Source organism: Nyctibius grandis, chromosome 22 (assembly GCF_013368605.1).
Source record: "Nyctibius grandis isolate bNycGra1 chromosome 22, bNycGra1.pri, whole genome shotgun sequence".
Taxonomy (NCBI): Eukaryota; Metazoa; Chordata; class Aves; order Nyctibiiformes; family Nyctibiidae; genus Nyctibius; species Nyctibius grandis.
In genome coordinates this window covers 79427-104577 of record NC_090679.1, presented here as the reverse complement: position 1 = coordinate 104577, position 25151 = coordinate 79427, and the positions used below count along the sequence as shown (strand labels likewise).

The 25151-nt window shown below is 41.8% G+C and overlaps 2 protein-coding genes across 3 annotated transcripts; one reads left to right on the top strand and one right to left on the bottom strand.

Annotated features, from left to right (window-relative positions):
- Positions 1–584: 584 nt before the first annotated feature.
- PTTG1 (PTTG1 regulator of sister chromatid separation, securin) lies at positions 585–4725 on the bottom strand. The gene is made up of 6 exons (XM_068417279.1): positions 4623–4725; positions 3654–3756; positions 3183–3361; positions 2155–2248; positions 1131–1280; positions 585–728 (listed from the first exon to the last, which is right to left on the bottom strand). The coding sequence occupies exons 2-6, from the start codon at positions 3733–3735 to the stop codon at positions 649–651; spliced, it is 585 nt and encodes a 194-aa protein (XP_068273380.1). The 5' UTR covers positions 3736–3756; positions 4623–4725; the 3' UTR covers positions 585–648.
- Positions 4726–4994: 269 nt separating this feature from the next.
- SLU7 (SLU7 homolog, splicing factor) lies at positions 4995–18891 on the top strand. 2 transcript variants are annotated; one of them, XM_068417203.1, is made up of 16 exons: positions 4995–5022; positions 5587–5763; positions 6362–6515; positions 6782–6862; positions 7449–7613; positions 8394–8459; positions 10240–10287; positions 10796–10927; positions 11207–11304; positions 12741–12808; positions 13006–13145; positions 14090–14251; positions 14703–14807; positions 14982–15056; positions 15314–15418; positions 16377–18891. In XM_068417203.1, the coding sequence occupies exons 2-16, from the start codon at positions 5600–5602 to the stop codon at positions 16554–16556; spliced, it is 1743 nt and encodes a 580-aa protein (XP_068273304.1). In that variant the 5' UTR covers positions 4995–5022; positions 5587–5599; the 3' UTR covers positions 16557–18891. The 2 variants fall into 2 exon arrangements, with proteins under 2 accessions (XP_068273304.1, XP_068273303.1); XM_068417202.1 differs by lacking the exon at positions 4995–5022 and adding an exon at positions 5132–5306.
- The last annotated feature ends 6260 nt before the right edge of the window (positions 18892–25151 follow it).

Genomic DNA, 25151 nt, shown 5'->3' with positions numbered 1-25151 from the left:
ACCACCTCTACAACTGACTTCTCTTACACGATGAAGAACTGGAGTTGAGGCCATTACAACACAAGAGTATTGAACGTATGTGCTTATAATTTGAAGGATGGGATTCCACCAGCCTTTCCTCACAGAGCACAGACAGTACCCAGCAATGAGAGCCACATAACACTGTGAAAACTGGAAGTAGTCTACAGCTGCATAAGAATCCAACATACACCATCTTAGACAACCACTGTGAAGAGCAAACAAGTTCAACAAAGGAAAAATGCCACAAGAATACTAGCTCTAGTACTTAATTTACACTAGATATACAGGTTAGTTTTAAACCCTGGCATGTTTAATGGATAAAGGATAAAGTTATATAAATAGTGAGGCCAGAAGGGCCTCTTAACCTATCATGACCACATAGTCTAATCAGCAGGTACTAACAACTGGATATGGTTCACAACAGTGAATTATAGTCTTGCTTAGAAGCTTATCCAGGCTCTGCTTTAATCGCTTGTCAGACAGCCTCCTTTTCAAAGCACTATTTTACTACCAACATCTTGGGTCTACTGAAAAGAGACAAGCCCAGTATTATACGGGTCAGATTAGCCTTTATTAAAATACAGAACTACATAAAATGTGAACTCAATAGAAGCTTCAGAATATGCATTAAAGGTCATAATTTGGAGGTGGCATGTCAATGATCTCATCCAGAGTAGCAAGGAAGTCAGCAGTTGATTGTAGCAAGTCTGAAAGTTAGAAGCAGAGCAAATCAGTTTCTCGTGAAACCCAGAATTTATACTCTCAAACATAAGCTAGCTCCCAGTGGATTAGCATAAGCCTCTTCAATGACTACAGGAAATACTGTTTGATTGCATAAATCAATTCCACCTAACTGATCAGTTAGCAATGCACTACCAAAGGTTGCTCAGCAACATCACTTTGAGACCACTTCCTGTACTAGTAGGGGTGAACTTAACTGTTGTTAAGTAGTTAACAAAATTCAGCTTGACTATACACCAAAAGCTATTTGATATTGCTACTCATGTAGTTAGAACAGCAGTGGCAGTTTACTACTGCAGCCAACTAGCCTCCCTCCCAAACCACTAATGAGCACTATATGTACTGAAACTCATGCTGTTTCCACTTACTAGACTCCCATGAAATCTCTTTGATCTTCACAGGTGAAGGAACCATGTTCACACATTTGTCATATGTCCTTTCAAATATCATGAGGGGAAGACCATGCAGGTTGATATTGCTTACTTTGTGCTCTTCAGGAAGATCGAAACTCTCAAAGTCTGTTTGAGAAAGACACACTGTAGTTTAGTAACAGTGTACAGCAGCAGTAGCCTGGGAAGCTGCAAATTCTCCTAGACTAAATGAAGTGGGAGCAGGTCCAAAATAACACAATCCAACAGTCCCCTCTTATGGGGTATTTATTTGCAGTTACACCTTAGATGTCCATAGAATCCCATACACTAACATTTATCAAAAGACTAGGCTGCATAACATAACTGCTAATGTAAAACAGGAGATTTTAGTAATTTCTTTCCAATCACTATACTAAGTCAACTTCATCAAGCACAGCACATACGTTTCACTAACACTGGAGTAGTCTTTGGTACAGAAGTTTTTGCACACTCACTTCCACAGTGAACTGGATTGTTTAAGGACACACTTCGAAGGACTGAGATAGAACAGCCCATGGCAGAGATTCTATGAACAGCTTTAGAAGTTTCATCTTCAACTACTATATCCTACAGCAGTAGGAATTTCCTGAGTTACAAATCACCATCTTGGCATACACTCTTAAGAGAAGCCCGCTTTTCAGTACTGCTTAAGTATTTAAGCATTCCTTTGAATACTGGTCTACTAGTTGCCATTTAATGAATTAAGAGGCTATAGCATAGTTATTTGGAACTAGTTTCCTGACACCATAATAATAGACTCAGGCTACTACATATCTGGAGCACAGCTACTGCACTTAGAAGTATTTAAACAAAAATGAGATGGTATTTCAGAAGTAGAAAGCACCCTTATATTTAAGAAAGGACTCTGAAGAAATGCAATGCTAGCTTGCTTGTCACAATACCTTGGCCAAAGTCTTAGAACAATGTCAACACTCATGGGAGCCTGATTGTTCATTTTAATAATTACACCAATAGTTCTTACCTCGAGGATCAAAAGGAAACATATTTTCTATTTCTGGCCAGTCTTCTTCAGCCTCTGCATCACAGCTTTCTAATCCAGCAGTCTTTTCAGTAATCTTAAAAAGAGAAAGTCACATTATCTGAGCTTCTGTAGTTTCCCATTGTAGTACCTTTGTAGTGCTTTTCCTGTGCTATACAGGTCCACAGACAAGAATGCCTGCCATACCATCCTCAGTTATGCCTAAATTCTAATACCTTCAACACAAATAAGCCAGAGACAAGCAAATGCTTCAGTTGAGTTTATGTAGTGCAGTACTATATTCAGTGCAACAAACCATTGCACTAGAACACTTAGACTCCTAATATTAAACTCCTGATATTTAACATGTGAACAAGACATTTACTTAGACTATTTTCTCTAGAGCCACTTCTTTGCCATTAGGTACCCCCTAAGTTGTTGTACTCATTGCACCTATGTAGGTTTTGGCTAGGACAGAGTTCTTTTTCTTCCTAGTAGCTCATATGATGCCATGTTTTGGATTCGTGATGAAAACAGTGTTGATAACACACATCTGTTTTATCTATTGCTGAGCAGTGCTTACACAGCGTCAAGGCCTTTTCTGCTTCTCACCCCACCCCACCAGCAAGTAGGCTGGGAGTGCACAAGAAGTTTGGAGGGGGCACAGCCAGGACAGCTGACCCCAGCGGAGCAAAGGGATATTCTATACCATATGACATCATGGTCAGCAATGAGAACTGGTGGGGAAGTTTGCCAGGGCTGCCATTGCTCAGGGACTGGCAAGGCATCAGTCAGTTGGTAGTGAAAAACTGGTTTTGTTGTTCATTGAGATTTTTAATTATTAAATCGTCTTAATCTCAATGCATGAGTTTTCTCACTTTTACCCTTCCAATTCTCTCCCCACCCCACTGAGGGGGAAGTAAGCAAGCAGCTGTGTGGTGCTTAGTTGGCTGCCAGGGTTAAGCCACAACAGTAGGTATACTATGCATTTTTTGCCCCCCCCCCCCGCCCCCGAAGTGTGTTGTACTCACTTTGTTTGCAGTGCAAGGCTGTTTTTTCTGTCTTATCTTTTCTATCTTGCTCGCAACTCCTTCAGTTCTATTCACATTTCCAAGAGCCTTTCTGACAGAGTGAGACGTGGCTGGAGATGTACTGATTGTTTTTTTAGGAAGTGGAGTGTTAACTTGTGTTCTTTCAGATAAGACTTTTGCTGAGGGGGGAGAAAAAAAAAAAAGCAAACTTTTACACCATATCAACCCTGTGCTGAAAAACTAGTTGTAATAAAAATCGTTCTTCACCATTTATAACACAGGAGCATAAGCCCCATCAATGACAAAAGCACAGAGTTATTTTCATTTTTATGGTAATTATGAGCTTAGTGGAATTGATTAGATAAGTAGATATAAGAATAGAAAACCATTACTGTTCAAAACGGTGAATAACAAAACATGATTTATGCACTTCATTTGATCCCCTCCTGGCTTAGGGCAGCATATACGCACAAGATCCTGAAGGGAGTCTTAGCTGATTCTTAGTAGTACCAACTTCACCATTCTCCTTATCAATAAAGATTAGCGTTGCCATCTTCAGGTTGATGAGACCACTCTGGAAAGTCCATACAGGAAAAATAGGAAATCATTCTTGTCATTTCATCCACCACAACACTTTTTAAACAAACCCCATTAAAGACAACACAGCTGCCTCTTGCTGGTCCCTAGAAGAGGGTGAACAAACCCATACTTCACACCATTTCATAGTAGTTTAGCTACAGAACCTTACATTTGAAGGCATTATTAGTGCACATGATAGGCTCATAGTCCCAAAGGAGCTTGTATGATTTTGGGAAAGTAGCAAGGTCTCACTGGCAATCCTACACAGAAATCGAATACTTTTGGTTTGCTTTGTCACTTCTTTGTAGTGTTTAACTGTTTCCTCAGTACAAGAAAAGAGTACATCTCCTCCCTTAGAAATCCAGTCCTTAGCTCAACTTGTAGCACTTAAGCAGCCAAGAGTAATGTCAGTTATTTTACTGGCAGAGACATCTTTTCACCAGAAAGAGAAACCATTAGAGGACACCCTATGCAAATAGATTACTTCACTATTGGTTTTCAGCCCCATCTGAGACAACACACCCGAGCCCCCCCTTGCACTGTTACGAACAGCCAGGCAGCTCCCACCTGGAGCTTACCACTGCCATTGCATAGGCAGGCAAGTGACTCCTCAGTCAAGAGGAGTCTGCAGGAAAAGCTGCTTATAATTGGTATAGCTTGAAGTCAAAAGCTTGAGCACAAAGTTAAAGCAAGACTTACAGCCACAGATCTGAGCAGCTCCCTTGTTTAAGGCACCTTCTGCCCACAGCTCCAGGAGCCCCCTCCTCCTGCGCTCAGGGGAGACCCCCCCTTTACCCAGGTAACACCAGCCGCCTTCCCAGCCCGCCCCGACCAGCCACGCTGACCCAGCCGAGCGCTCACCTCAGGAACCAGCGGCAGCTCTGAGCGCTAAGGCAGGACAGCAGCGCCCACGGAGAAGAGGGCCAGGCTCGCTCCGGGCCACGCAAAGAGCGGACGGGCCCGCACACACCCGCCTCAGGCAGCAAAACCGCCGCGCACCGGCCGCCGGCAGGTTTTAAACCGCCTCCGCAACGCCCATTGGCTGCTTCGACCAACGCTCAGCAGCCGATTGGCTCAGCAGCGCCGCCGTTCGGGGGCGGGGCGGGCCCGGGCAGGGGTGGGCCTGCAGCCGCCCGCCGGCCCCGGCGCGGCGTTACTATGGTGACGGCGTGGCACCGCCCCGGACAGGGACTGAGCCGTAACGGGGCGTGGCTCGAAGCGGGGCCGCGGCGCATTGTGGGGCAGCGGTGCGGCCCAGCTGGTAACTACGGGCGGTGTTGGGGTGTCCGGGGGGCGGTGGGGCTCGGCTGCCTGGGCGGGGGGCGGCTGCCGAGCAGCCGCTTTGGGCACCGCGGAAGTACCCGCGTCCTGGCGAGCCGGGCCCGGGCTCTCGTGGGGCGCTACTCCCTCGCAGTCTCTGTCCTGCCTCGCCTTCGGGGTGCGCGTAGGCCTAGGCCTGCGCGTTGCGCGGGGCCCCGGCGGGCTCATGGGGCCCCCCGACAGCCCCGGCATGTCCGCGGGCTCTGCCCGGCCGAGCAGCAGTGGGTGAGTCCGTGTCCCTCTCCGCGCGGGCTGGGAAGGCCCGATAGTGCCCGAGTGCAGAGCTGCTGTCGTTCGTCCCCATCACGTATCACATCGGTTAGAAAAGAGGAACATTAATAAGATAAATTTTTTTTCAGCACTCGTGCTTGTTTTGGTGAAAAGGCGTATGTCAAGAATGCATAATACAGCATTGCTGGTTTAACTGAATAATACAAAGCCACGTTGGAGAACTGTGCTGTCAAATGGTATTGATCTGGAAGACTCTTCTTTTTTTCTGTTACAGGGGAAGAAAGGAAATGGCATCAGGGACGGCAATGAACGCCACTCCTTCAGGAGGATCAAATGATGTTAGCCTGGAGGAACCAAAGAAGATGACAAGGGAAGACTGGAGGAAAAAGAAGGAATTAGAAGAACAAAGAAAACTAGGAAATGCACCTGCTGAAGTGGATGAAGAAGGAAAGTAAGTTTTATTAAAGCTATGGTTATTCTAAAGCTATTGGTTAAAAATGCCTTTTTTCCTGTTGTGGTTACAGGATAACTATGAGGGTGATGCATGATTTCTACGTGAGTCATCGTAGAAATAAATAGTTCGACTTTGTGAATTTGCTTTTAACATTCCAGTCATCCTCAGAAAACAGATATTTTCAAAAAAAATGTAGGTTCATTGTTTATCTACTGTGATCTATTGACAGTGCTGCTAAAAAGTCCCATCTAGGCAGCTACTTACAAGTGGTATTTCAAAAGTGACCAAAACATAGTACTGGGGAACTTTACTGTGTACCTTATCTGTTCCCTCTCGCTTGCTTCTACAAGGCTTATTGCTTCTGAGAAATGTTACTATTTTTGTGCTCAGTAACATTGCACAGAATAAGGTATTTGATGGAAGTCTGTGTTTATCTAGTTAAATTAGAGCTTATTTTGCAATGCGTTGTAACAACTTCGTTATTTTATTATCACTCCTAAAGCACTAAACTTTAATGTGAGAGTTATTTGTTAGGCTAAGTTGTTGTGGGTTTTTTTCCCTATGCCGTGTATTTATTACATATCATCTTTTACAGAGATATCAATCCTCATATCCCTCAGTACATATCCTCAGTACCATGGTACATAGATCCTTCTAAAAGACCTACACTAAAGCATCAAAGACCTCAGCCAGAGAAGCAGAAACAGTATAGCTCCTCTGGAGATTGGTACAAACGAGGAGTTCAAGAGGTATGCAAAATGCTTTTGTCATAAAATAAAGATTTGGTTTGATTCCATGAGGAAAGAATTTCTGGTTCCATGTTTTTGAGTGAGACAGGAGCTGGGAATTCTTATTTAGCAGGCAAGTTGCGGTGTTTGGTCATAATCAAAATGTGCTCTGGGTTTGGGTAGCCATGCACACTTTAGTTGTATTGCAGAAATTATTTAGTGATTGGGAACACTTGTATGAATCTTGCCACAAGTTTGTACAACACTGTCTTTTTTTTGTTGTTTAGCATGCTGTAGCAACTAGGTATCGTAAAGGAGCCTGCGAGAACTGTGGTGCATTGACACACAAAAAGAAAGACTGCATGGAGGTAAACTTGACTTTTGTTGATGTTTTAATGGTTTTGAAAACAACGTGAATTCTAAACTTAGTGAAAAATAGCTAGCCATAGACAAAATAAAAATTACTGGTTTTGAAAAAGCTATTTTGAAAAAGGCTACAAGTATTGAAAGGTGGCTTGAAAATTTGTAAAGAAATTGTTATGTAGTATAAATGAAGGGGAAAAATGATACTGTTCAGGGTTTTGCTCAATTTTCTTTGTGAAAAGCGCTGCAATAATAGGTGAAAATGTTTAGCTCTTCATGTTAATTTGCTTTAACTCAAGTGCTGCTGTGCCTGTCTTTCTGTTCCCTGTCAGCTAGAAGCCATCCCCAGAAACTGTGTTTTAATTGCTTTCTTAATTGTGGAAAAGAGAGTTAGAAATTGATGGGATTTGGAGTCAGTTGCGCTAGTTTAAAATACAGAAATTAACTACTTGCATTTATTTACAATTCACAGGCTTATAGTGCTGAATTTAACTGGCTTTAGAGGAGCTCAACTGATACTATTTTTAAAGCAATATCTGAGTAACATATTTTAGTCTGATGGACTGATCCAACAATTTTTTTTCCTTTCAGAGACCCAGGAAAATTGGAGCAAAATATACAGGCATGAATATTGCACCAGATGAACATGTGCAGCCTCAACTGACATTTGATTATGATGGAAAGCGAGATCGTTGGAATGGTTATAACCCAGAAGAACACATGAAGATTGTAGAGGAGTATTCCAAGGTTGATTTGGTATGTATGTGCTATGGTTTACTAGGGAAAGCTTGTGTTTGGCTTGGCTGGGAGGAGGAGTGTTTGTTATGTGCACTGTTGATATTAGACCTTGTTCTGTATTCATAATGAAAAAGTGAGATGGATTCTGTGTTTAATAGCAAACTTTGCTTAAACTGAAAATTCAGATCAGAACTGGCAACTGAGTATGGGTTTGCACAATAAATGAAGTGTCTCTCCAGATTGCTTACTTAATAGACAAGCCTTAGAATTTATTACCCAGGATGCAGATTGAAATGCAGGCAAGAAAGGAATTTATTGTCTGTCTGTATTAGAGCCAATAAATCTATATCTATTTTGTAACCTCATTCATGTTATTTTACTTATGAATCCTTTTTGTTACCATGATGGAGCAGTGGACTATTGGTACCTGTCTCTGTACAGATCAGCACCTAGCTGTCGCAGGCAACTTTCTATCTGGGAATATGGACACTATCAATCAAGCTCCTCTAAATAACCTCTTTTATTTAACAGTAAAGTATAAAATAGTAAAATGGTTACTGTATATATAGCTTCCTTTCCTTGAGGCTCAAAAAACAATGTGGTAAAGCATAGGAGTAGAGGAGAGAAGCTCTAGGCTGCTGATTTTTTACAAGCACCCAGAGAATTAAAACCCCATTTTTTTGTAATACGGAATATATTATAAATGACAGGAGTTAGAATAGATGCTTATGATAAGTATTACTACACACTTGCTATTAAAAAGAAATATTAACACAAATGCATTTTCACGATACACAGGCCAAACGTACACTGAAAGCCCAGAAGCTTCAGGAGGAGTTAGCATCAGGAAAGCTGGAGCAAGTGGTAAGTTAACTAAACCCTAATTTATTTTTGTTCAGGCCAAATAAAAATGCAACAGGTTACTTCTGCTTTCTGATGCTTTTATTCTCTATTTGAGGTCTGCTATTGTTCTTTATGCCCTTCAGCAATTTAAAGATTTTCCTAGCACTAGCATATTCTGTGTCACATTCAAGAATTTGAAGCATCTCCTTTCAAATGCGAGTGGCTTTGTTTTCCCCTTATGGGCAAAACATCTGTGTGATTATTATTCTTGCTAAAATTAATGACATGGATTTTTTGGTCAGAAAAAACTGTTTTCCATGTAATAGTTTTGTTTATGTACTGAAATGCTTTTTCATATTTAAAGATTGTTGCGTTTGACTAATGTTGAGGTAGTGACTATTGTGTGACTGTGGATTGTTTTAGTAATGCTTAGTACAAATTGGAATAGGAAAGTATTTTCTTTATGTTAGAACCAAACTTGTTTCTTCTTCAGTCATTGCTGTGACTATTTGCAGTGTCTCTGGTTCTCTGAAGGCTGAGCATATATATTTCCCTCTGTCTTACAACTCTGCAGAGTTTGCATCTTCCACTAATTTCTACAACCTCCTCTTAGATTATAGACAATGCTTTTGATAATCTTTGATATAAAATTCTAATTATAAAAGACATTTATGGTAATATTCTAAGTTTATAAAATGGGGAAAAAGTAGAGACTGCTACTGGTCAGAAGTATTTTTTTTAATCAACACGGCAAGAAAGAAAACACCAAGCAAGACTACATACGCTTGGGCCTCCATTTTCCGGAGGTTGTCACCTTGCATTTTGTCACTAGATGGCAGAGTGAACTTAATCGCCAACCCAGCACGAACTACAGTGTACTGACCTTCCCGATAGAAAACATTTTCTTTTTGATGCCTGTTTTCACCACAAGGCAAATATTGTTGGCTTCTGTATACTTATAAAATGGAGCTGTAAGAAGAAAAGTATGTTTGAAACATAAGAACTATCTCTGATGGAGAGGAACCAGGACTGATTTGCGTAGCCAGTACTGGCCAATTTGCTGGTCAGTCTTCCAGGACTCACAGTTGTTTCCATCTTTATTGCTGCAAGTATTCTCAAGCTAGAGGGTAAACAGGTTAAAAAAATTCTGGCTACGTTTCTCCAGATTAAATTATGGCTCCTGATTGATTCATGCTCAGTATTCCTGTCAATCCGAACTAAATACTTGCATACAGAATCACACAGAATCACGGAATCAACCAGGTTGGAAGAGACCTCTGGGATCATCGAGTCCAACCGTTGCCCTGACACCACCCCGTCAACTAGACCATGGCACTAAGTGCCATGTCCAGTCTTTTCTTAAACACATCCAGAGATGGTGACTCCACCACCTCCCTGGGCAGCCCTTATTACATATCTTCTTAATTATTTTTTTAAGCTTTCAGAGTTGAATCTTCGTTATATTTGCATGATATGAAATATTCTAGTCTAAACCATTAGTGTTCAAAGGCATAACAAGCTTTAAATAACAGTGACAGTTCTAGAATTTGCTGTTCTTGCAAAGGCTTGGAAATTTAGTTGGGAATACTGTGAAAAGGTCTCCAACGTGTGTCTGTAATTGAGGCACTTATAAGCTCTTTCCTAGAACGTTATCTAGCAGTCTTTGTGCATTTTGTGCCACAGGTAAGTTGTATTTTGCATCCAGCATCAAGCTCTGCTTTGATCGCTCTTTATATCCCTCCCATCTTTCCTCTTTCCACTATCTTGTCTTCTCTGCTGATGTGCTCTTTGTTTTCTACAGAACTCCCCAAGACACCAGTGGGGAGAAGAGGAACCAAATTCACAGACAGTAAGATGATTACCCACTGCATCACACCACGAGCAGAAAAAAGGACCTGTAGTTAATGGAACAGTGAAACAAGGGTGGCATAAGGGTTTACATGTTGGGTTCATGCACTGGCTGCCTGTTCTTTCGGGCAGAGGTTGTTGGATTTCATAGAGGCGTTTTTGGTTTTGTTTTAATTCCTGTGGTTTGTCAAACCTTAGAGGTGCAAGGACATAACTAGTTTATAATATGTGGTATATTTTGCCCAAGATAACTGTTATCTTAATATCATCACAGTTAATTTTTGTAACTGTTTTCCATATGAGGAAGTGGAAATCCTTTAACAGGAGTATTTCTGAAAACTGTTGAATTTTAGATTAGCATGACAGCATACTTAAGCCCAGGTAAATGATGCTAGCTTTTTAACTACAGGGATTGCAGAATTTTTAATGAAACCACTAAAATCCGATTCTCGTACTTGTCTCTAGAGTGAATGTCCTCTTTTATTTAGAAGTTTCCCATCTCTCCTCAGGAAAGAGATCATAACAGTGAAGATGAAGATGAAGATAAATATGCAGATGATATTGACATGCCTGGGCAGAACTTTGACTCTAAAAGACGTATCACAGTTCGAAATTTACGTATTCGGGAAGATATAGCAAAAGTAAGTAAAGAATTCTTTACAGATGTTCTTTTGTGTTCATGAGAGTTAATTTCAAAAAATTGTACGCTCATTAATTAATGAGTTTGCATATGGGTCTTGGGGTTTGGAGGTTAAGGTCTATTCTCAGTTCTATTCCTGCTCATGTTATGACTTTGTCAAGGTCATCCTTTTACACAGATACAACTTTTTAAAACGTCTAAGCTGGGGGATACAGGAGTAACTTCAGTTCTTTTAAAATCATAAATATCTAATATCTTGTATGTTGTTTTCTTTCCCTAGTACTTGAGGAATCTAGATCCAAACTCTGCTTATTATGATCCCAAAACAAGAGCAATGAGGGAGAATCCATATGCCAATACGGGCAAGAATCCAGATGAGTAAGTTAAAACAGGATCATTGCTTGTGTATGCAACAAAACTCTCTTAAAAATAAGATTAATAGTTTTGTATTTTCTTCTATCTGTATGTCCTTTTACTAGTGAATCCCTAGTCAGTTACAGATAGAAGTAGTAGTAAACATGGAAAAAAATTGTTTTATTTAGCAACATTTTTTTTTTAGTGTATAAAAGCAGTATTTTAGTAATACTGGCCCTTAATCTTCAAGGATATGTGGACTACCATTTAGTGTAATGATCTGTACAAGGATTAGAACACTCTGCTGTATCTGGAGGTGATACCTGTAAACAGCAATGATGTTTATGTAAAGTATTTCAGTAACCAAATCTTAAACTTCATCCCTTGTTTGTTGGGAGGCATTCAGCACTGGAGACTAGCGTGGAGCGTGCGTGGTACCTAACTAAATGCTTGAATTAGGACTAAGAGCTCCTCATATATTGATGGAGTCTGCATAGAAAAGGTCTGAAAGCTTTCGCATTGTCTGGATAGACAACTTAAAGAATGCCATAGGCTGGCTTTTGGCTGCACATAAGGCTGTCTCACTTAAAATCTGAGTCAAGCACTTGAGCTGTGACCCTGCCTTGACCTGTGTAGTGCTGTGGACTTACAGTGCAGACAGGCTGCGAGTAGAAACATTTATTCAGAGTACAGTAATTGGATTAGCTCGCTGCCTGAAATAGAATGGCAGTGGCTAAATGCTAGCAAATAATGCTCTTTCCACCTTTCCTTGCCCCCAGCTAGAATAATGCCAGTCAATTCTTCTTTTTAGATGCAGATGCTTTCACTTCTCTCTAGAGTCATAATTTGACCTTTGTTGAATCTGTGTTTCTGCCACAGCTTTGCAGACTGTAAATTTTTCAGAGTGGCTTTGGGAAGATGAGGAGAGTGGGAGATTGGATTGTTAGCATTATTTGATTTTCAGCCTGTGTTTCATGTACTCATTGTGAATCTCTTCAAGGGGTGTGCAAAAGGCAACTGAGAGCAGTAAAGCTGTTACCAGGCTTTAACTCAGTAAAATACACTGGGTCTGGGCAGGAGGAGAGATTCACAAATCCAAAAGCTGAGAATCACTATACTAGAATGTCACCTACCATTCATGCATATTTATTGTGCAATTAGATCCAAGCTTGACTCATGGCGCTTGGTATCCCAGACAGAGCTCCAGGTCTGTGTCATAAGATGTTTGCATGTAAATGTACGTATCAAGTATTCTGAGTTGCTGCCTAATACTTTGATGGCTCCATGAGAAGCCTAGACTTTCAATTCATGTATTGAGTTGAATGCTCCTTCCTCTCCCTCCATTCTTCCCTCTCAGGACACAAAGGAGAATTTTTACTTTCCTGTTGGTGTTCTATGATTGTATTTAAAAGGAAATCACATTACTTGAATGCTAAGAATCATATTGTTCTTTTCTGCAGAGTTGGTTACGCAGGTGACAACTTTGTTCGCTACACTGGAGATACCATTTCAATGGCACAGACTCAGTGTAAGTGGGTTTGTGGTTTGGTTTTTTTTTTAAGGAAATGGACTTAAAAGACTTAACAATGCTTGTTTCTTGCAAAAGAGAAATAAATCTTTTTAGATTGAGGCTTTCTTTCAAATTACTACAGAATTAAAGATTGTAATTTGAATGCATAAGTCAGTTTTAGAATAAATATTGAGTGAAACCTCTTGTGTACACAGTGTTTGCTTGGGAGGCTTATGACAAAGGCTCTGAAGTTCATCTTCAAGCGGACCCTACAAAATTAGAGCTACTTTATAAATCCTTCAAAGTGAAAAAAGAAGATTTCAAGGCACAGCAGAAAGAAAGCATCCTAGAGAAGGTAATAGACATTTGGGTTTATTTAACAAGAATTCTGTTGAGTTTGAAGTCTGGGTCTTGGGGAGCAAATAAGATTACTAATGCTATATGAAAATGCATCAGCTGTTCTTAGCAGCTTAGATTTATAAAAAGATTTTTGTATCTATACACACTATCTTATCAATTGGATTAATTGTATTATTTAATATAGGAACCTTTGAAGATCTGCTGGTATTTCTTTGGATTATTGAGAGCTCTTCCCTTAACTGTCAGAATTTCTCCAGTGAAAGATATGACAGCAGGGTGTAGGAGGAGTGGGAATTTAGATTTGAATTTTTTTTTTAAATAATGGTTGAAAAAATTCTTTTACTCTTTAAAAGTGGTATCTTGTAAAGTACCCAAGTAACTGTCTCTCAAAATTATTTTTAAACTTCTTTTCTCTTAAAAATGAAAAGCAGAATTTTCAGACTCAAGTTTTGGGTGCAGTCTTCTAGATAAATATTTATTTTACATTTTGCAACTGGTTTCTTGGACAACTGACAAAGAACTAAATAATCCATTTGGGTTCCAGCCTTGTGAAGATTGAAGTTTGGAGGGGGACAGGAAGTACTGCTCTGGTTATACCAGAGCCTTTTGGTTTGGTCTGAAACGTTTTCCTGCTTTGAGTGAGGAATATCACTGTTGTAATCCTCCAGGCATAAAAAAGAAAAACCAACCAAACAAAACAAACACCCCAAATAAAAGAAACCACACCCAAAAAACACCGCCAAACCAAAACACACCACAATGGCCATAGGAGGAGCTGTATTTCTCTCTTAACTATTCACTAAAGATTAAACTGTCTCCATCCACTTCTTTTGTGTCTTCTTCAGAAGGTACTGAAGGTGACGTTTTTGAAACGTATGCTTAACTACATAAAAGGTGGGGGTTTTCAAAACTATTATGTCATTTCTATTTGCATTTTAGTATGGAGGACAAGAACATCTAGATGCCCCACCAGCTGAGCTGCTGTTAGCTCAAACAGAAGATTATGTGGAGTATTCGAGGCATGGAACAGTCATCAAAGGACAAGAGAAAGCTATTGCTTGCTCTAAATATGAAGAGGATGTAAAGATAAACAACCATACAGTAAGTCCTAGCTTATGTTAAATTATAAAAAAAATAGATTCCTTCCCATTGGAAGGGAATGAGGTACAGTAGGATACGGTACAATATAATTAATACCATAAATAAATTTCTCCTGTCTCAAATGTGACACTTTTCCACTAAGGAGGAATTTCAAATTGTCATGGTTGCGATGTGAATTTGAGGAGTTGCGATGGCAATCTTAAACTAAAGGGGAAGTTGCTGTATTTCCCTTCAACTTTGAATAAGAGTTGACCACATCCTGTTGCTTTTCCCTTTTTTGAAACTGTAGCTGTAAGGCTAATGTAAAATTGTAAAAGCATTTTTCATAACTTTCCCTTCTGGATTGTTTGAATAGTTTACATATCAGGCTATAAGCTCAGGAATAAATTGCAGCCTGCCTCTTACAGGGGTATCGTTCTGGACATAACTGCTATGGTGTCTTCTCTTGCAGTGCATTTGGGGTTCATACTGGAAAGAAGGCAAGTGGGGTTACAAATGCTGCCACTCATTTGTCAAGCTTTCATACTGCACAGGAGAAGCTGGGAAAGAAATTGCTGTAAGTACTGTCTTACTTAGTCACTTAAAAAGAGCTAAAAAGCATTCATCTTTGTACCTAAGTTTTAGACTTTTGCTTTTTTTTGGTTGGTTGTGGGTTTTGGGGGTTTTTTTTGTCCTTCCCCTTTCAAATGTGTTTAGTAAATGGGTATCCTTTCTCTTGTCTATTGTATAGAATACGGAAGCAGGCTTACTGGAAGAACAGCCCAGGGAGGAAGAACACATGACAAAACCCAAAACACTGATGGAGGTAGGTTGTTACCCTTTCTCAGGAAGGCAGATATTTTTTCCTCAGCATTTTAAGAGATGGAAAGATAACGTATAACTACAAAATTATGTAAGTCATAATAAGTCTGAAAATTATTAGACTGCATTATTAGATTATTAACGTCTCTCTTGAAAACTAAGCTCTCAAATAGCATTAATAGACGCTGGGGATTTAAAGGCTTGAACATTACTAATGTTTGCAAGTTGAATCTTAACAGTAGCTGGTTTTCCACCTTACAGATCCACCAAGAGAAACAGAAAGAGAAGAAAAAGAAGAAGCACAAGAAGAGCTCAAATTCAGATAGTGAGGGTGAAGAGAAAAAGAAGCAAGAAAAACTTAAAAAGGTGCACTATATTCTTCAGTGGTTTTGTGGCAAAAAGATCTTGAAATACATTTTACAACAACGTCAGTTTTATGAAGCCTGTAATGTAGTTCTTGTGGTATTCTGTGGTATGTTCTTTGATGCTAATTTTGAGCTAAAGCAAATTTGAAATGCTGTTAGATGTTCTAAAGTACATTCCCTATTCTCAGGCAAACATGAACTAAATATTTAGTTTTGGGAGACTTTGTTTAGAAGGTTTAGAACACTTCCTTTCTAGGCACCTATTACAGCTGTAGATCTGTAAAAGGCATTGCAGAACACAATGATTGGGGTATTGAAGAAAGATGAGAGATGAAAAGCACTGTCAAAGCTTAACTTAGCACTTTTTATCCCAGACTTGGGCTCAGTCTCACAGTTGATGCAATAATTCATCCACTAAGCTATCTGCTGACTGGTGCTGAACAGCCCTTCCATAAGCACAGCAGCCTGCCTCTGGGTATTCAGAGTGTGAAACTAATGTTAAACTATGGTTAATCAAAACATTGTATAAATGCAACTTCTTTTCAATAGCAAGAAGCAGCAACAGTGGTAGTCTGAGGAATGGAATAACATGTATTTCAAAAACCATTTAAAAAATGCTCCCTGATTGAAAAAAAAACAAACCACGACATGCCCCCCCCCCCAGAAAAAAAAAGAAAAAAAACAACCAACCAACCAACCAAACAAAAAAAAACAAGACACACACCCAAACCCCTAAGATCACATGCTTGCTTATTTGCTTTTGTACTTGCTGGATCATGATTGCATTGTAGGTAAAGCCAAGAAGTTTCTTGCTTGACTTGGGCACCATTGGAAAGAGATTAAAGTATCTTGTTTGCTAAATATCATTTTACCATCATTTTATGTGAAACACTAAAAAAATAAGGGTCTTTTGCTTAACTTTCATTGTGGGGTTTTTTTTTCCTTTGCTTTCATTTCAGGCACTAAATGCAGAAGAGGCTCGTCTTCTCCACGTTAAAGAAGTCATGCAGTTAGATGAAAGAAAGAGAAATTACAGCAGTCTGTATGAAACCAGGGAGCCAACAGAAGAGGAAATGGAAGCCTATAGAATGAAACGTCAGAGGCCTGATGATCCCATGGCCTCTTTTCTTGGACAGTAGTCACTGTGAAAATCATTCCACTACACAAGACTTTTTTCATACTTGTTTACAACTCTGTACACACTTGCTTACCTTCCACGTGTCTAGGAAGTGCCAGAAACGGCAGAGACTTTTTTTTGCAAAGAAGTTGGTGAAAACTTCTTCAGTCCAATACTTAGAGGAATTTTATGTATGTGTGTATGTATACATTTACAGTCACAAATATATATACACACATAATGTATATAAAATTATAAGTATATATAAAATACATACACCTACTCTGTAAATTCTTTATTGGAAGAGAAAAAGATCTGATACTGGCTGGAATTCTAGGTTCATTTGGCCAACTAATACATGCATAAAGTCATGATATATTTAGTAAAACTGACTTCTCGAAATGGTCACCAGGTGTCACTTAATATAGAACAAAAATTGTTAAAAAAAAATTGATATAGCTACTGAAGCCTCTTGTTTGTAAAGATCGTTGCCTGTCACGTGGCTTTAAAAGGAGAAATAGTTTCTTTCTTGATCACTTTGTACTAAGTATTTTGGAAATATAAAAATTGATTGCTTTGTACCATTTTGGTTAAATTAATATAAAGATCTTAAATGCTGTCCAGCCTTTTTAGTGAAGAGGTTAGGAGAAGCTGACTGTAGAGGTTTTAAATTCTAATTCTGTTTCTTTAGATGTTAACATATCAATTTCAGTTGCAAAGATCCGCCTTCTTTGTTTTTCTGTTTGATAATCGTATTTCATCTTACCCTTATAACTTCCAGAATCCTGTTACATGGTATAATACCAAGTGTCAGGATCTAATACCTTGTGATAATGTGAAGCAGCATCTGCTTTGTGTTTGGCAATATTGGTCCTTAAACTGTGAGTTTTCGCCTTTAACTATTGAAAGTTGAAGAAATGGGTGAAAAACTTAACAGCATGACTTTAGCGTGGGAAGGCTTGAGAATTAGCTCTGTTATGGCTTAAACTGTCTTATTAAACATGTCCTTTATAACCACATTTAATGTGGTTATAGTAATGGTAGGGGACAAGGAAGACTCCATAATCCTGGCTTTTCTTCTTGAAATTAAGAACCTGATTACAATTTCTGCTTTGTAAACAATGAAGGAAGTTAAAGTTACTAGAAGGAAATGAAACAGTATGTTATACCTGTAACATGTACCTGTAATTTCAACCTGTAAAGCTGGTTTCCTTTTTTTTATTAGGTTTTCTCCAAGTCTGCTTCCCCTTTCTTTTTCTTACAGAAATACTAATTCTGAATGCAGACTTTATTTTATACGACTTATAAATCTGACTCCAGACTTTGATTTTATACAACTTGATTTTAAATCCTCCTAGCACTTAGAAAAAAAAAATAACCAGCTAGTGAGATCAAAGATCTGGGGGATGGAATTATTAATATAACCAAGTACCAGGAAGGAAAAACTTTAAACAGTAGAAATCAGCTTTTGCAGAAATTGCTTTTATGTTTTCACAAACAATGTGGATTTAGACAGTCAGAGGGGGAAAATATTAGGGATATAGTTTTCCTTCCGCTAAACTAGTGACTCACATTCTAAGTTTCCACATCAGCTCATGTCTTGACCTTTCTAGGTTACAGATAGTTTCAAGGGAAAACTTCTTTTCCACAAGTAATTACATACAATAAACATACATTTAAGTGTCAGGTGTGTGATTTCACAGCCACTTTGAGGATTATTTTAATTTAGCATATATAGCTAATAATGGAAATTCTGCATTAGTCTGCAATGTAGTTGTATGTTAAAACTATCTGTGATACTCTCATGAATGATCAAAATTTTAGGTTGAGTATTTACTGTATTCCAGAGATCCTCTGGTACAACCTGAATGCAAACTGTTCTTGGGTGATTTTTCTGAATTAGCCAGTTTGAACTGTAAACCATTATTCTTCTCAGGGCTGTAACATCTGAAGTTCTGGCCAGCAACCCTCCAGCTGCAGTGATACCAACTGCTGCTGTCTTGGTCAGTGCCAAGTTTAATTTGAGGGAAGATGAGATGCTAGAAGGGTCCATGTTACCAGTTCCTTGAGCTATTTAGATACCTTTCTAAAAGTAGCTAGAGACTTGATTCTTTGTAAAGGAGGCAATTCAGAAATAACACTGGAAAGAGCAATTCAGAATGAACAACAAATAATTCACCAGTCTAGGTGGCCTGTAAAGTTCAGATTTAATCTCTTGCTTAGTGAGTATTTTTCTTACGTTCAAGAGAAAATGGGGAGAGAGTTAAAGGTGCATGTATTTAAGAAGCCAATATAACATGTTAAGTGCTATGGGGAAATCTGTTTATTACAAATAAACATACTGAATTCCACCTTAAGCATACCCATGTGGGTGGATTTGCTTTTCAATACCCAAAGACATGACTGTAACTTACATTCCAGCACTCACTCAGCTAGGAGAGCCTACGGGGAAGATGGATCAGTTTCCTCTCTGGTGAAGCAGAAAGGCAGCTCCAGGCGAGGAAGCAATTAGTAGCGTTTTATTCAAAATACAGTTCCTTGAGCTTGTGAATGATAGAGTAGATCTCGTCTGGATCAGTGTCAACAGTTAAAGGAAAAATAAAGCTTAAAACATGTTGTCCTATTTATATCATAAAGGTTAAATGTTAAAGAACATTGTGGTTCTGATCATGAGGATTAATTTTCCTTCATCTGCTTCCCCTTGGATTTGGCATGCAATATGACTGTGCATATCCAAAGAGCGCTTCCTATTGCAGGAGAAGAATTTTTCTTTCTAAAATGAGTTTGAAACAAGTTTGTAGGCTAGCTTGGACAAAAACGAATGTACAATGAAAACGAGCATACTCTAGCAGAGGTAGTTGAAGACAGAAGCGAGGTGAAAGGCAGTTACTTAGCCTGGTAGCACAGACTAGTCAAATTCTGAAATCATGATAGAAGACAGACCCTCCCAGCACGGTCGGGGTAGCTTTCTCTGAATCTTGCCCTTGGCAAAGCTCAAAAATTATTTTCTCAACTCCCTTTTCGACAATTGCTTTGAGTGCCTCATTTTTCATCCTGTTGAGTTCTGGTTGTCTGAGGCACACTCAGCCTGCAAACGGAACTAGCCAGCTGATTAGAAGACATTCGCATTTTTAAAACATACATTAAAACATTGTCCTTTATTTTTTGTTGAAAAGTTTAGCATTCTGCGTTATCTTTCAAGGCATGCCAGAAGGTAGTTCTTTTACTGTCTCCACATTTCTTTGTAATTGGATCATTATGGCCTTCCTGAGTGGGTTAATGAAAGAGACGCACTGTTCTACGCGAGTGTAATTGTTTTAGGCTGTTGGGGGATCAGAAAAAAAGCAGGAATGATAGCAATGAGTTAAGGATGAAATGAAGTTCAACTTCTAGGAAAAAGGAAAAACAACAGAAGCGACAGGATTTTCAGTGCCCACTAGTGCCTGATGCAACCCAATAACTGCAGTTTTCCCCACCACTTTTGGCTATAACTTTAATTACTCCATTCAGACCAAAACACAGTGGCCTGAACTACATGCAGGCAACTCCCCGTTGTTCTGTTAGCACTCCTGTTTGCATTTATTTTGCCAGATGCAACAAAGAAATAGACAGAAATAACGTTCTAACTTAAACTGGTTATTTTACATCAAACAGATTTGTCCACATCTCTTAGATGACCCAACCAGAACCCCATGGGCATAGTAGGTACCGATGACTTTTGCTTTTGCAAAATACAGGCAACATTTCAGACCTCAGTGGAACGGCGAAAAAATTCAATTCGCCAAAGAATACCTTGCTTAGTGGACAGATTAGCAAACCCAAATCTCCAACGTACAGTCTTTAAAGTAATTCCAGTAATTCCAAAGCATTTTAGAAACAGCCTCTACCCAACCACTTGGATCTAAGCACAGTCCTTGGCCCATTGCTCTATAATCTCCCACCACGTCTCCTACAAGTGGGACTTTTTTTTTGGATGCATTTACAGCCTTATCACATTTGCACATGCATCTGTTCTCAATCTTTTATGTAAAGCTAGGAACTACAAATTTGGCTCCAGCACCGCCTTACAACACAGTTTTAACCCATTGCTGCTTTTTGTTCACAAGCTGCTACAACGTATGCTAAGAGTGCAGTGGGGGGGTGGGTGGTGGAGCGCAAGGCCTGAGGTTGAAGCCGCCTGCTGTAGTGCCCCGTCAGCACGACAGCTGCCACAGCAGCATGGGTGGAGAAGTTCCCTCGCCCTAGCCTTGCTCCTGGTTCTGCGCATCGTGGCTGGGAAAGGGTTATGCCATCAGCCTCTGGGCTTTGGGAAACCCACGCTGGGGGAGGAAGATGGCACCTTCAGCTGGCTCTTGGGTTTGCTCAGCTGTCCCTGCTTGCTTTAACAAGTCTCATGCTGGGTGTGTGCAGAAGCAAAGGTACTGAGCTGTGGGTTTTAACAGCCAAGAGGCAGCACAGCCCCACAGAATATTCTGCCCATATGCTAATATTTTCTCAATATTTTAGGAATAGCTGAAAGACCATTTTTAGCAAATCATCAGTTCTCTGAGAACAGAAAAGCCAGCTTTAATGCAAAATTCTCTGCTTGGAAAGCAGCAGCAGGAGAGGGGATTTTATCTACAGTCACTGCTCACATGCAATTTTTCACTCATCTCTGGGAATGGTGCTTTGCCCTGAAGGACAGAGGCACTGTACCGTGACACGGTTAAGTGACATTTGTCGCTGGCTTTCCTGGCTTGGGCAAATACTGCCTGTGTCCCCAGGTACTGGAGCTGCTGCTGGTGATGCTACAGACTCCAGAAGCGGGGCTGGAGGTTTTTGTCTTTTGCGAAATACAAGGCATTTTCAGGAGAGTCTTTTCTTGTCTAACTATGTTATCAGATACCTAGGCAGGAGCCAGTTGCAGCAAGTCAAAAAGATTGCTGAATTTCACTTGGAACTAGAAGGTGCATGAGACAAAAGAAAAAACCCCAACCTTAACACTTCTGCACTGTGCTTGCGGTGGTTTACTGGTGTTTGGGCTGGTTCCCACTTCCCTCTTCCTAAAATAAGCTCTGTTTATTTTTATCTTAATAGGTTAGGACTGCAGTTCCTAAGCAGAGCTAATGGTCTCAAAGGCATCCTTTAAGTTTAAACAGAGATTTGAGTCATTTTTATGGAGGCTTTTGGAGAGGCACAATCACTCTCTGAAGACTGCTCACAGACTTCCAAACTCCTTTTTGGCAGGGCAATAAAAATTACTCAAATCACCATTCCGCACTAAGCCAGGAGGCCTGTCAGGTAGAAAAACACTTTTCCCTCCCATCAGTATTTCCCAAAATAGCCCCCAAAGCACCTACACTCATCTTTGAAGAGCAGCACACTCATTGCCATTGCCCAGTGCAATGGGAAGGCTGTATTTTAGGCCGCCTCCAGCCTCTGGATGAACTGCAGTTATTTTGGCATTTGCTGAGTCATTTTATTCAGTTACAAAGTCGTTGTTGCAAGGTCAGTGTCTGTAACGGCGAAGCACATCAGCACTCAGAAAGCAAACAAGGGAAAATCCTTCCTCGCTGGGACGCAGTCCTGTCCTGCCGTGCCAGGGCAGGAGCCAGGGATCACCCACCCTCAGGCACCCACGTTCCTCACCCAAAGCACGGGCACAGGCAATAGCAGAGCTGAAATTGCACGTTTTGCTCTGTAGGTGCTGGATGATGCGCCTTCGCCTCGCCACACGAGCCACGCGTCCCCCAACCAGCTTCGCCTAAAGGACGCAAAGCCGCAGCGCGCTGTGCTGGGGGCACGGGCGGGGGGACAGGCCCGCGCCAGCCCGGAGCAACGCCTGGCCCCACTGAGGCAGCACCTCCCGGCCTGGTGCGGAGGCCACGAGGGGCGGCGCGGGTGGGACGGCTCTGCTGCGAGGGGGGAGCACCACAACAGGCCCCAGCAGCCCATCCACAGTGGGGACACACACCCCCCAATCCTGCACGTATCCCGTGGGTGTCTGCCAAGGCGGACGTCAGCCCGAGCCAGCTCCCCGCGCTGCAGCAACAAGCCGCCTTCCCCACGATCGATGGTAAAAACCACGTTAGTCACGGCAGGGAGGCCTTTGCTAAAAAGCAGTGCAGAAGAGCATGATCTCCTGCAATGTCCAGCTGAAACAAACTGAGACAGAGTCTCAGGGCTGCTCTGTTCCACTGTGAACGGGCAGTTTATTTATTTAACAAAGCGCGCTGCCAAACATGTTCTCCAGCAGCGCTGTCAGAGGCCCCGGGTGAGCTCGGCTCAGCCTTGCAGCACAGACATATTTTCCATCTGCCTGGCAGGAGCTTCCCAGCACTGCCTCTCGCCATGATGCTGAACTAGGTCAGGCTCTTAACTGCCTTCAAGACACCGCGGATCCAGGCACAAAATCACCAGTAACCGCAATTCCCCAGTCACACCTTGGATCGCCCGGCAGAACTGCTCTATTTTTAAGCATCGTTTTATCCCTGGCCCGTTTCACACCCATCCCAAAGCCCTGGTGCCCCAGCACACCTGCCACGGGGCAGGCTGAGGATAAGCATAAGGGCTTCTTCTTCTCAACACAGTTAGTGTCCAAGGAAAGCGCTGTGGCTTCCCAGGCCAATCTGACTGTGACCCTGGCAAATCCCACGGGAAGTTTTCATCTGGTTTCCCAAGAAATCTGAGGCAGGATCTGTGCGCACGTAATGCCTTGAGCCTTTTGGCTGACTCCAGCCCCACACCCGGGTGGGAGAGGCTATCCAGGAGAATTATGTTCCCACAAACTTTATGGGAACAGGCAAGAAGTGAGAATTCATATTGAACTGATCACCAGAGCTGCCCCAGGGGAGAGCGACTCTCTGAGACGGTGTCTGGGGGTGTCCCCACCTGCGCTCACTCCAATGCCGGGGGGGGCAGTGGGGCTGGGGGCAGCTCCCCACAGGCACACCAGAGCTCTGCAGCCATAGGGCAGCTTTTCTAAAACAGCCCTTACCCCAGGGAAATTTAACGTGATGATTGCGTGGGTTTGGGGAGGGGGGTTGTTCTCTTGAAGGGTGTTCAATGGCAGGGAACATTGCAGAGCCATCAGGGAGCTGGGGGGCTGGGGCGCCGGCTCCGAAGGAGCTCTGCAGGACCATCAGCACAGCATGAAAACAGCCCTGTGCTTCCTCAGCCAAACATTCCCAGCTCTCCCAGGAGCAACTGAACTGATTACAGCTCACAAAGCAAACTGTGTACGTACTTTAGTTTTACGTTATATCCATTCCCACCATGTTCCAACAGCAAGTGCAGGGGAAAGCTTAAAAAAACCCAAACACAACAGCTCTGATAAGGGTGAATTCTGGAAGAGTGAGGAATGTACTGGAAGAGTACTTCCAGAGTACTCCCAATCAGCTGATAATCTGCACTGAACAGAAAATACTTCCTGGCTGAAGAGCACCAGAGCAGGACTTGGAGCCCTGCCACCGAGCACACGCCTGTCCCAAGCTCCACGCAGGATCCCGGCTGGGGCAGAGCAGCACCCACAGGCTGCACCCAGGATCACCAACGAGCCACTCTGCATGGGCGATGACAGACCCAGGGCCATCGCTGCCCTCCTGGCAGGGTGACAGGTCCCCTGTAACCTCCCACACTGCCAGCCTGGGCACCCGTGGGGCCAGGCTCTATGTCTGTGCCATCTTCCAGCTGCTGTGTAGACTCTCCCCCCTCTGCTCCCTTAAAAAGACAAGCCTGGTCCGTACCAACCCCCGCAGCATCAGAGAGCATCCTGCAAAGCAGGGAGGGAAGGAAAGGGAGGGCAAGGGACGAGAAGGGTCAGGAAACTCTTCAACCCCCTTTTGTCTCGTGTCCCTCCACTTCCCCAAGGGCCATCAGGGAAATGCCGCCTTTGGTCATGTATTTTGAGAGTTGTAAGGCATTTGCAAATTCTTGGTTTAATGGGCTGGTATAAGCCTGGATATCAACACTGCTCTGAGCTGTACCACCATCACTTGCTGCGGCAGAGAAACGAGAAGGGACAGAGATTTACTGTCACTCAACGCTGTGTTGGCACAGCCAGCTGTTCATCCCGTGAACACTGAACTCTGGCTTCAGGCACTGCTTCCAGGGTTACTGCCTTACCTTAAGCAATTTCTAGGGGGTTGTAATTACTTTTCAAGCTTAAAACAAAATCCCAACCCTTTCCAAAGACAGAAGCATTCCTGTCCTGCCATCCCTATAGCAAAGTCTCTGTGTTTCACCTCACACATCCACCTGAAGCAGCACTGAGGTACACGCAGTCTCCTCCCAACATTCGCATTTACAAAGCTGCTGCCTCACCACAATGTCCTTTACTTCAGGCCTGGAGTGATCTGCCATTACCTGTTTGCCTCAATTGTTTTAGAAGTCAGTTTCCACCCTTAGGACAAGATTTGCTTCCCTTGCTAATGCTCCAGGATCAAGCGTCAAAGTTGTTCCCCAGTTCCATCCACATTACTCATCCCCTTACACAGTCTGCTTGCGCAGGCAGCGGCTGCAGCAGAGAAACGCAGAACCAGTCAGAAATGATCCAGGCAACTCCTGAGCCTTTCATATGAGACTGCAAGGGGGAGAGTGAAAGGGAAAAGCTCCCCAAGCATCAAGAGCTTTCCAGCCA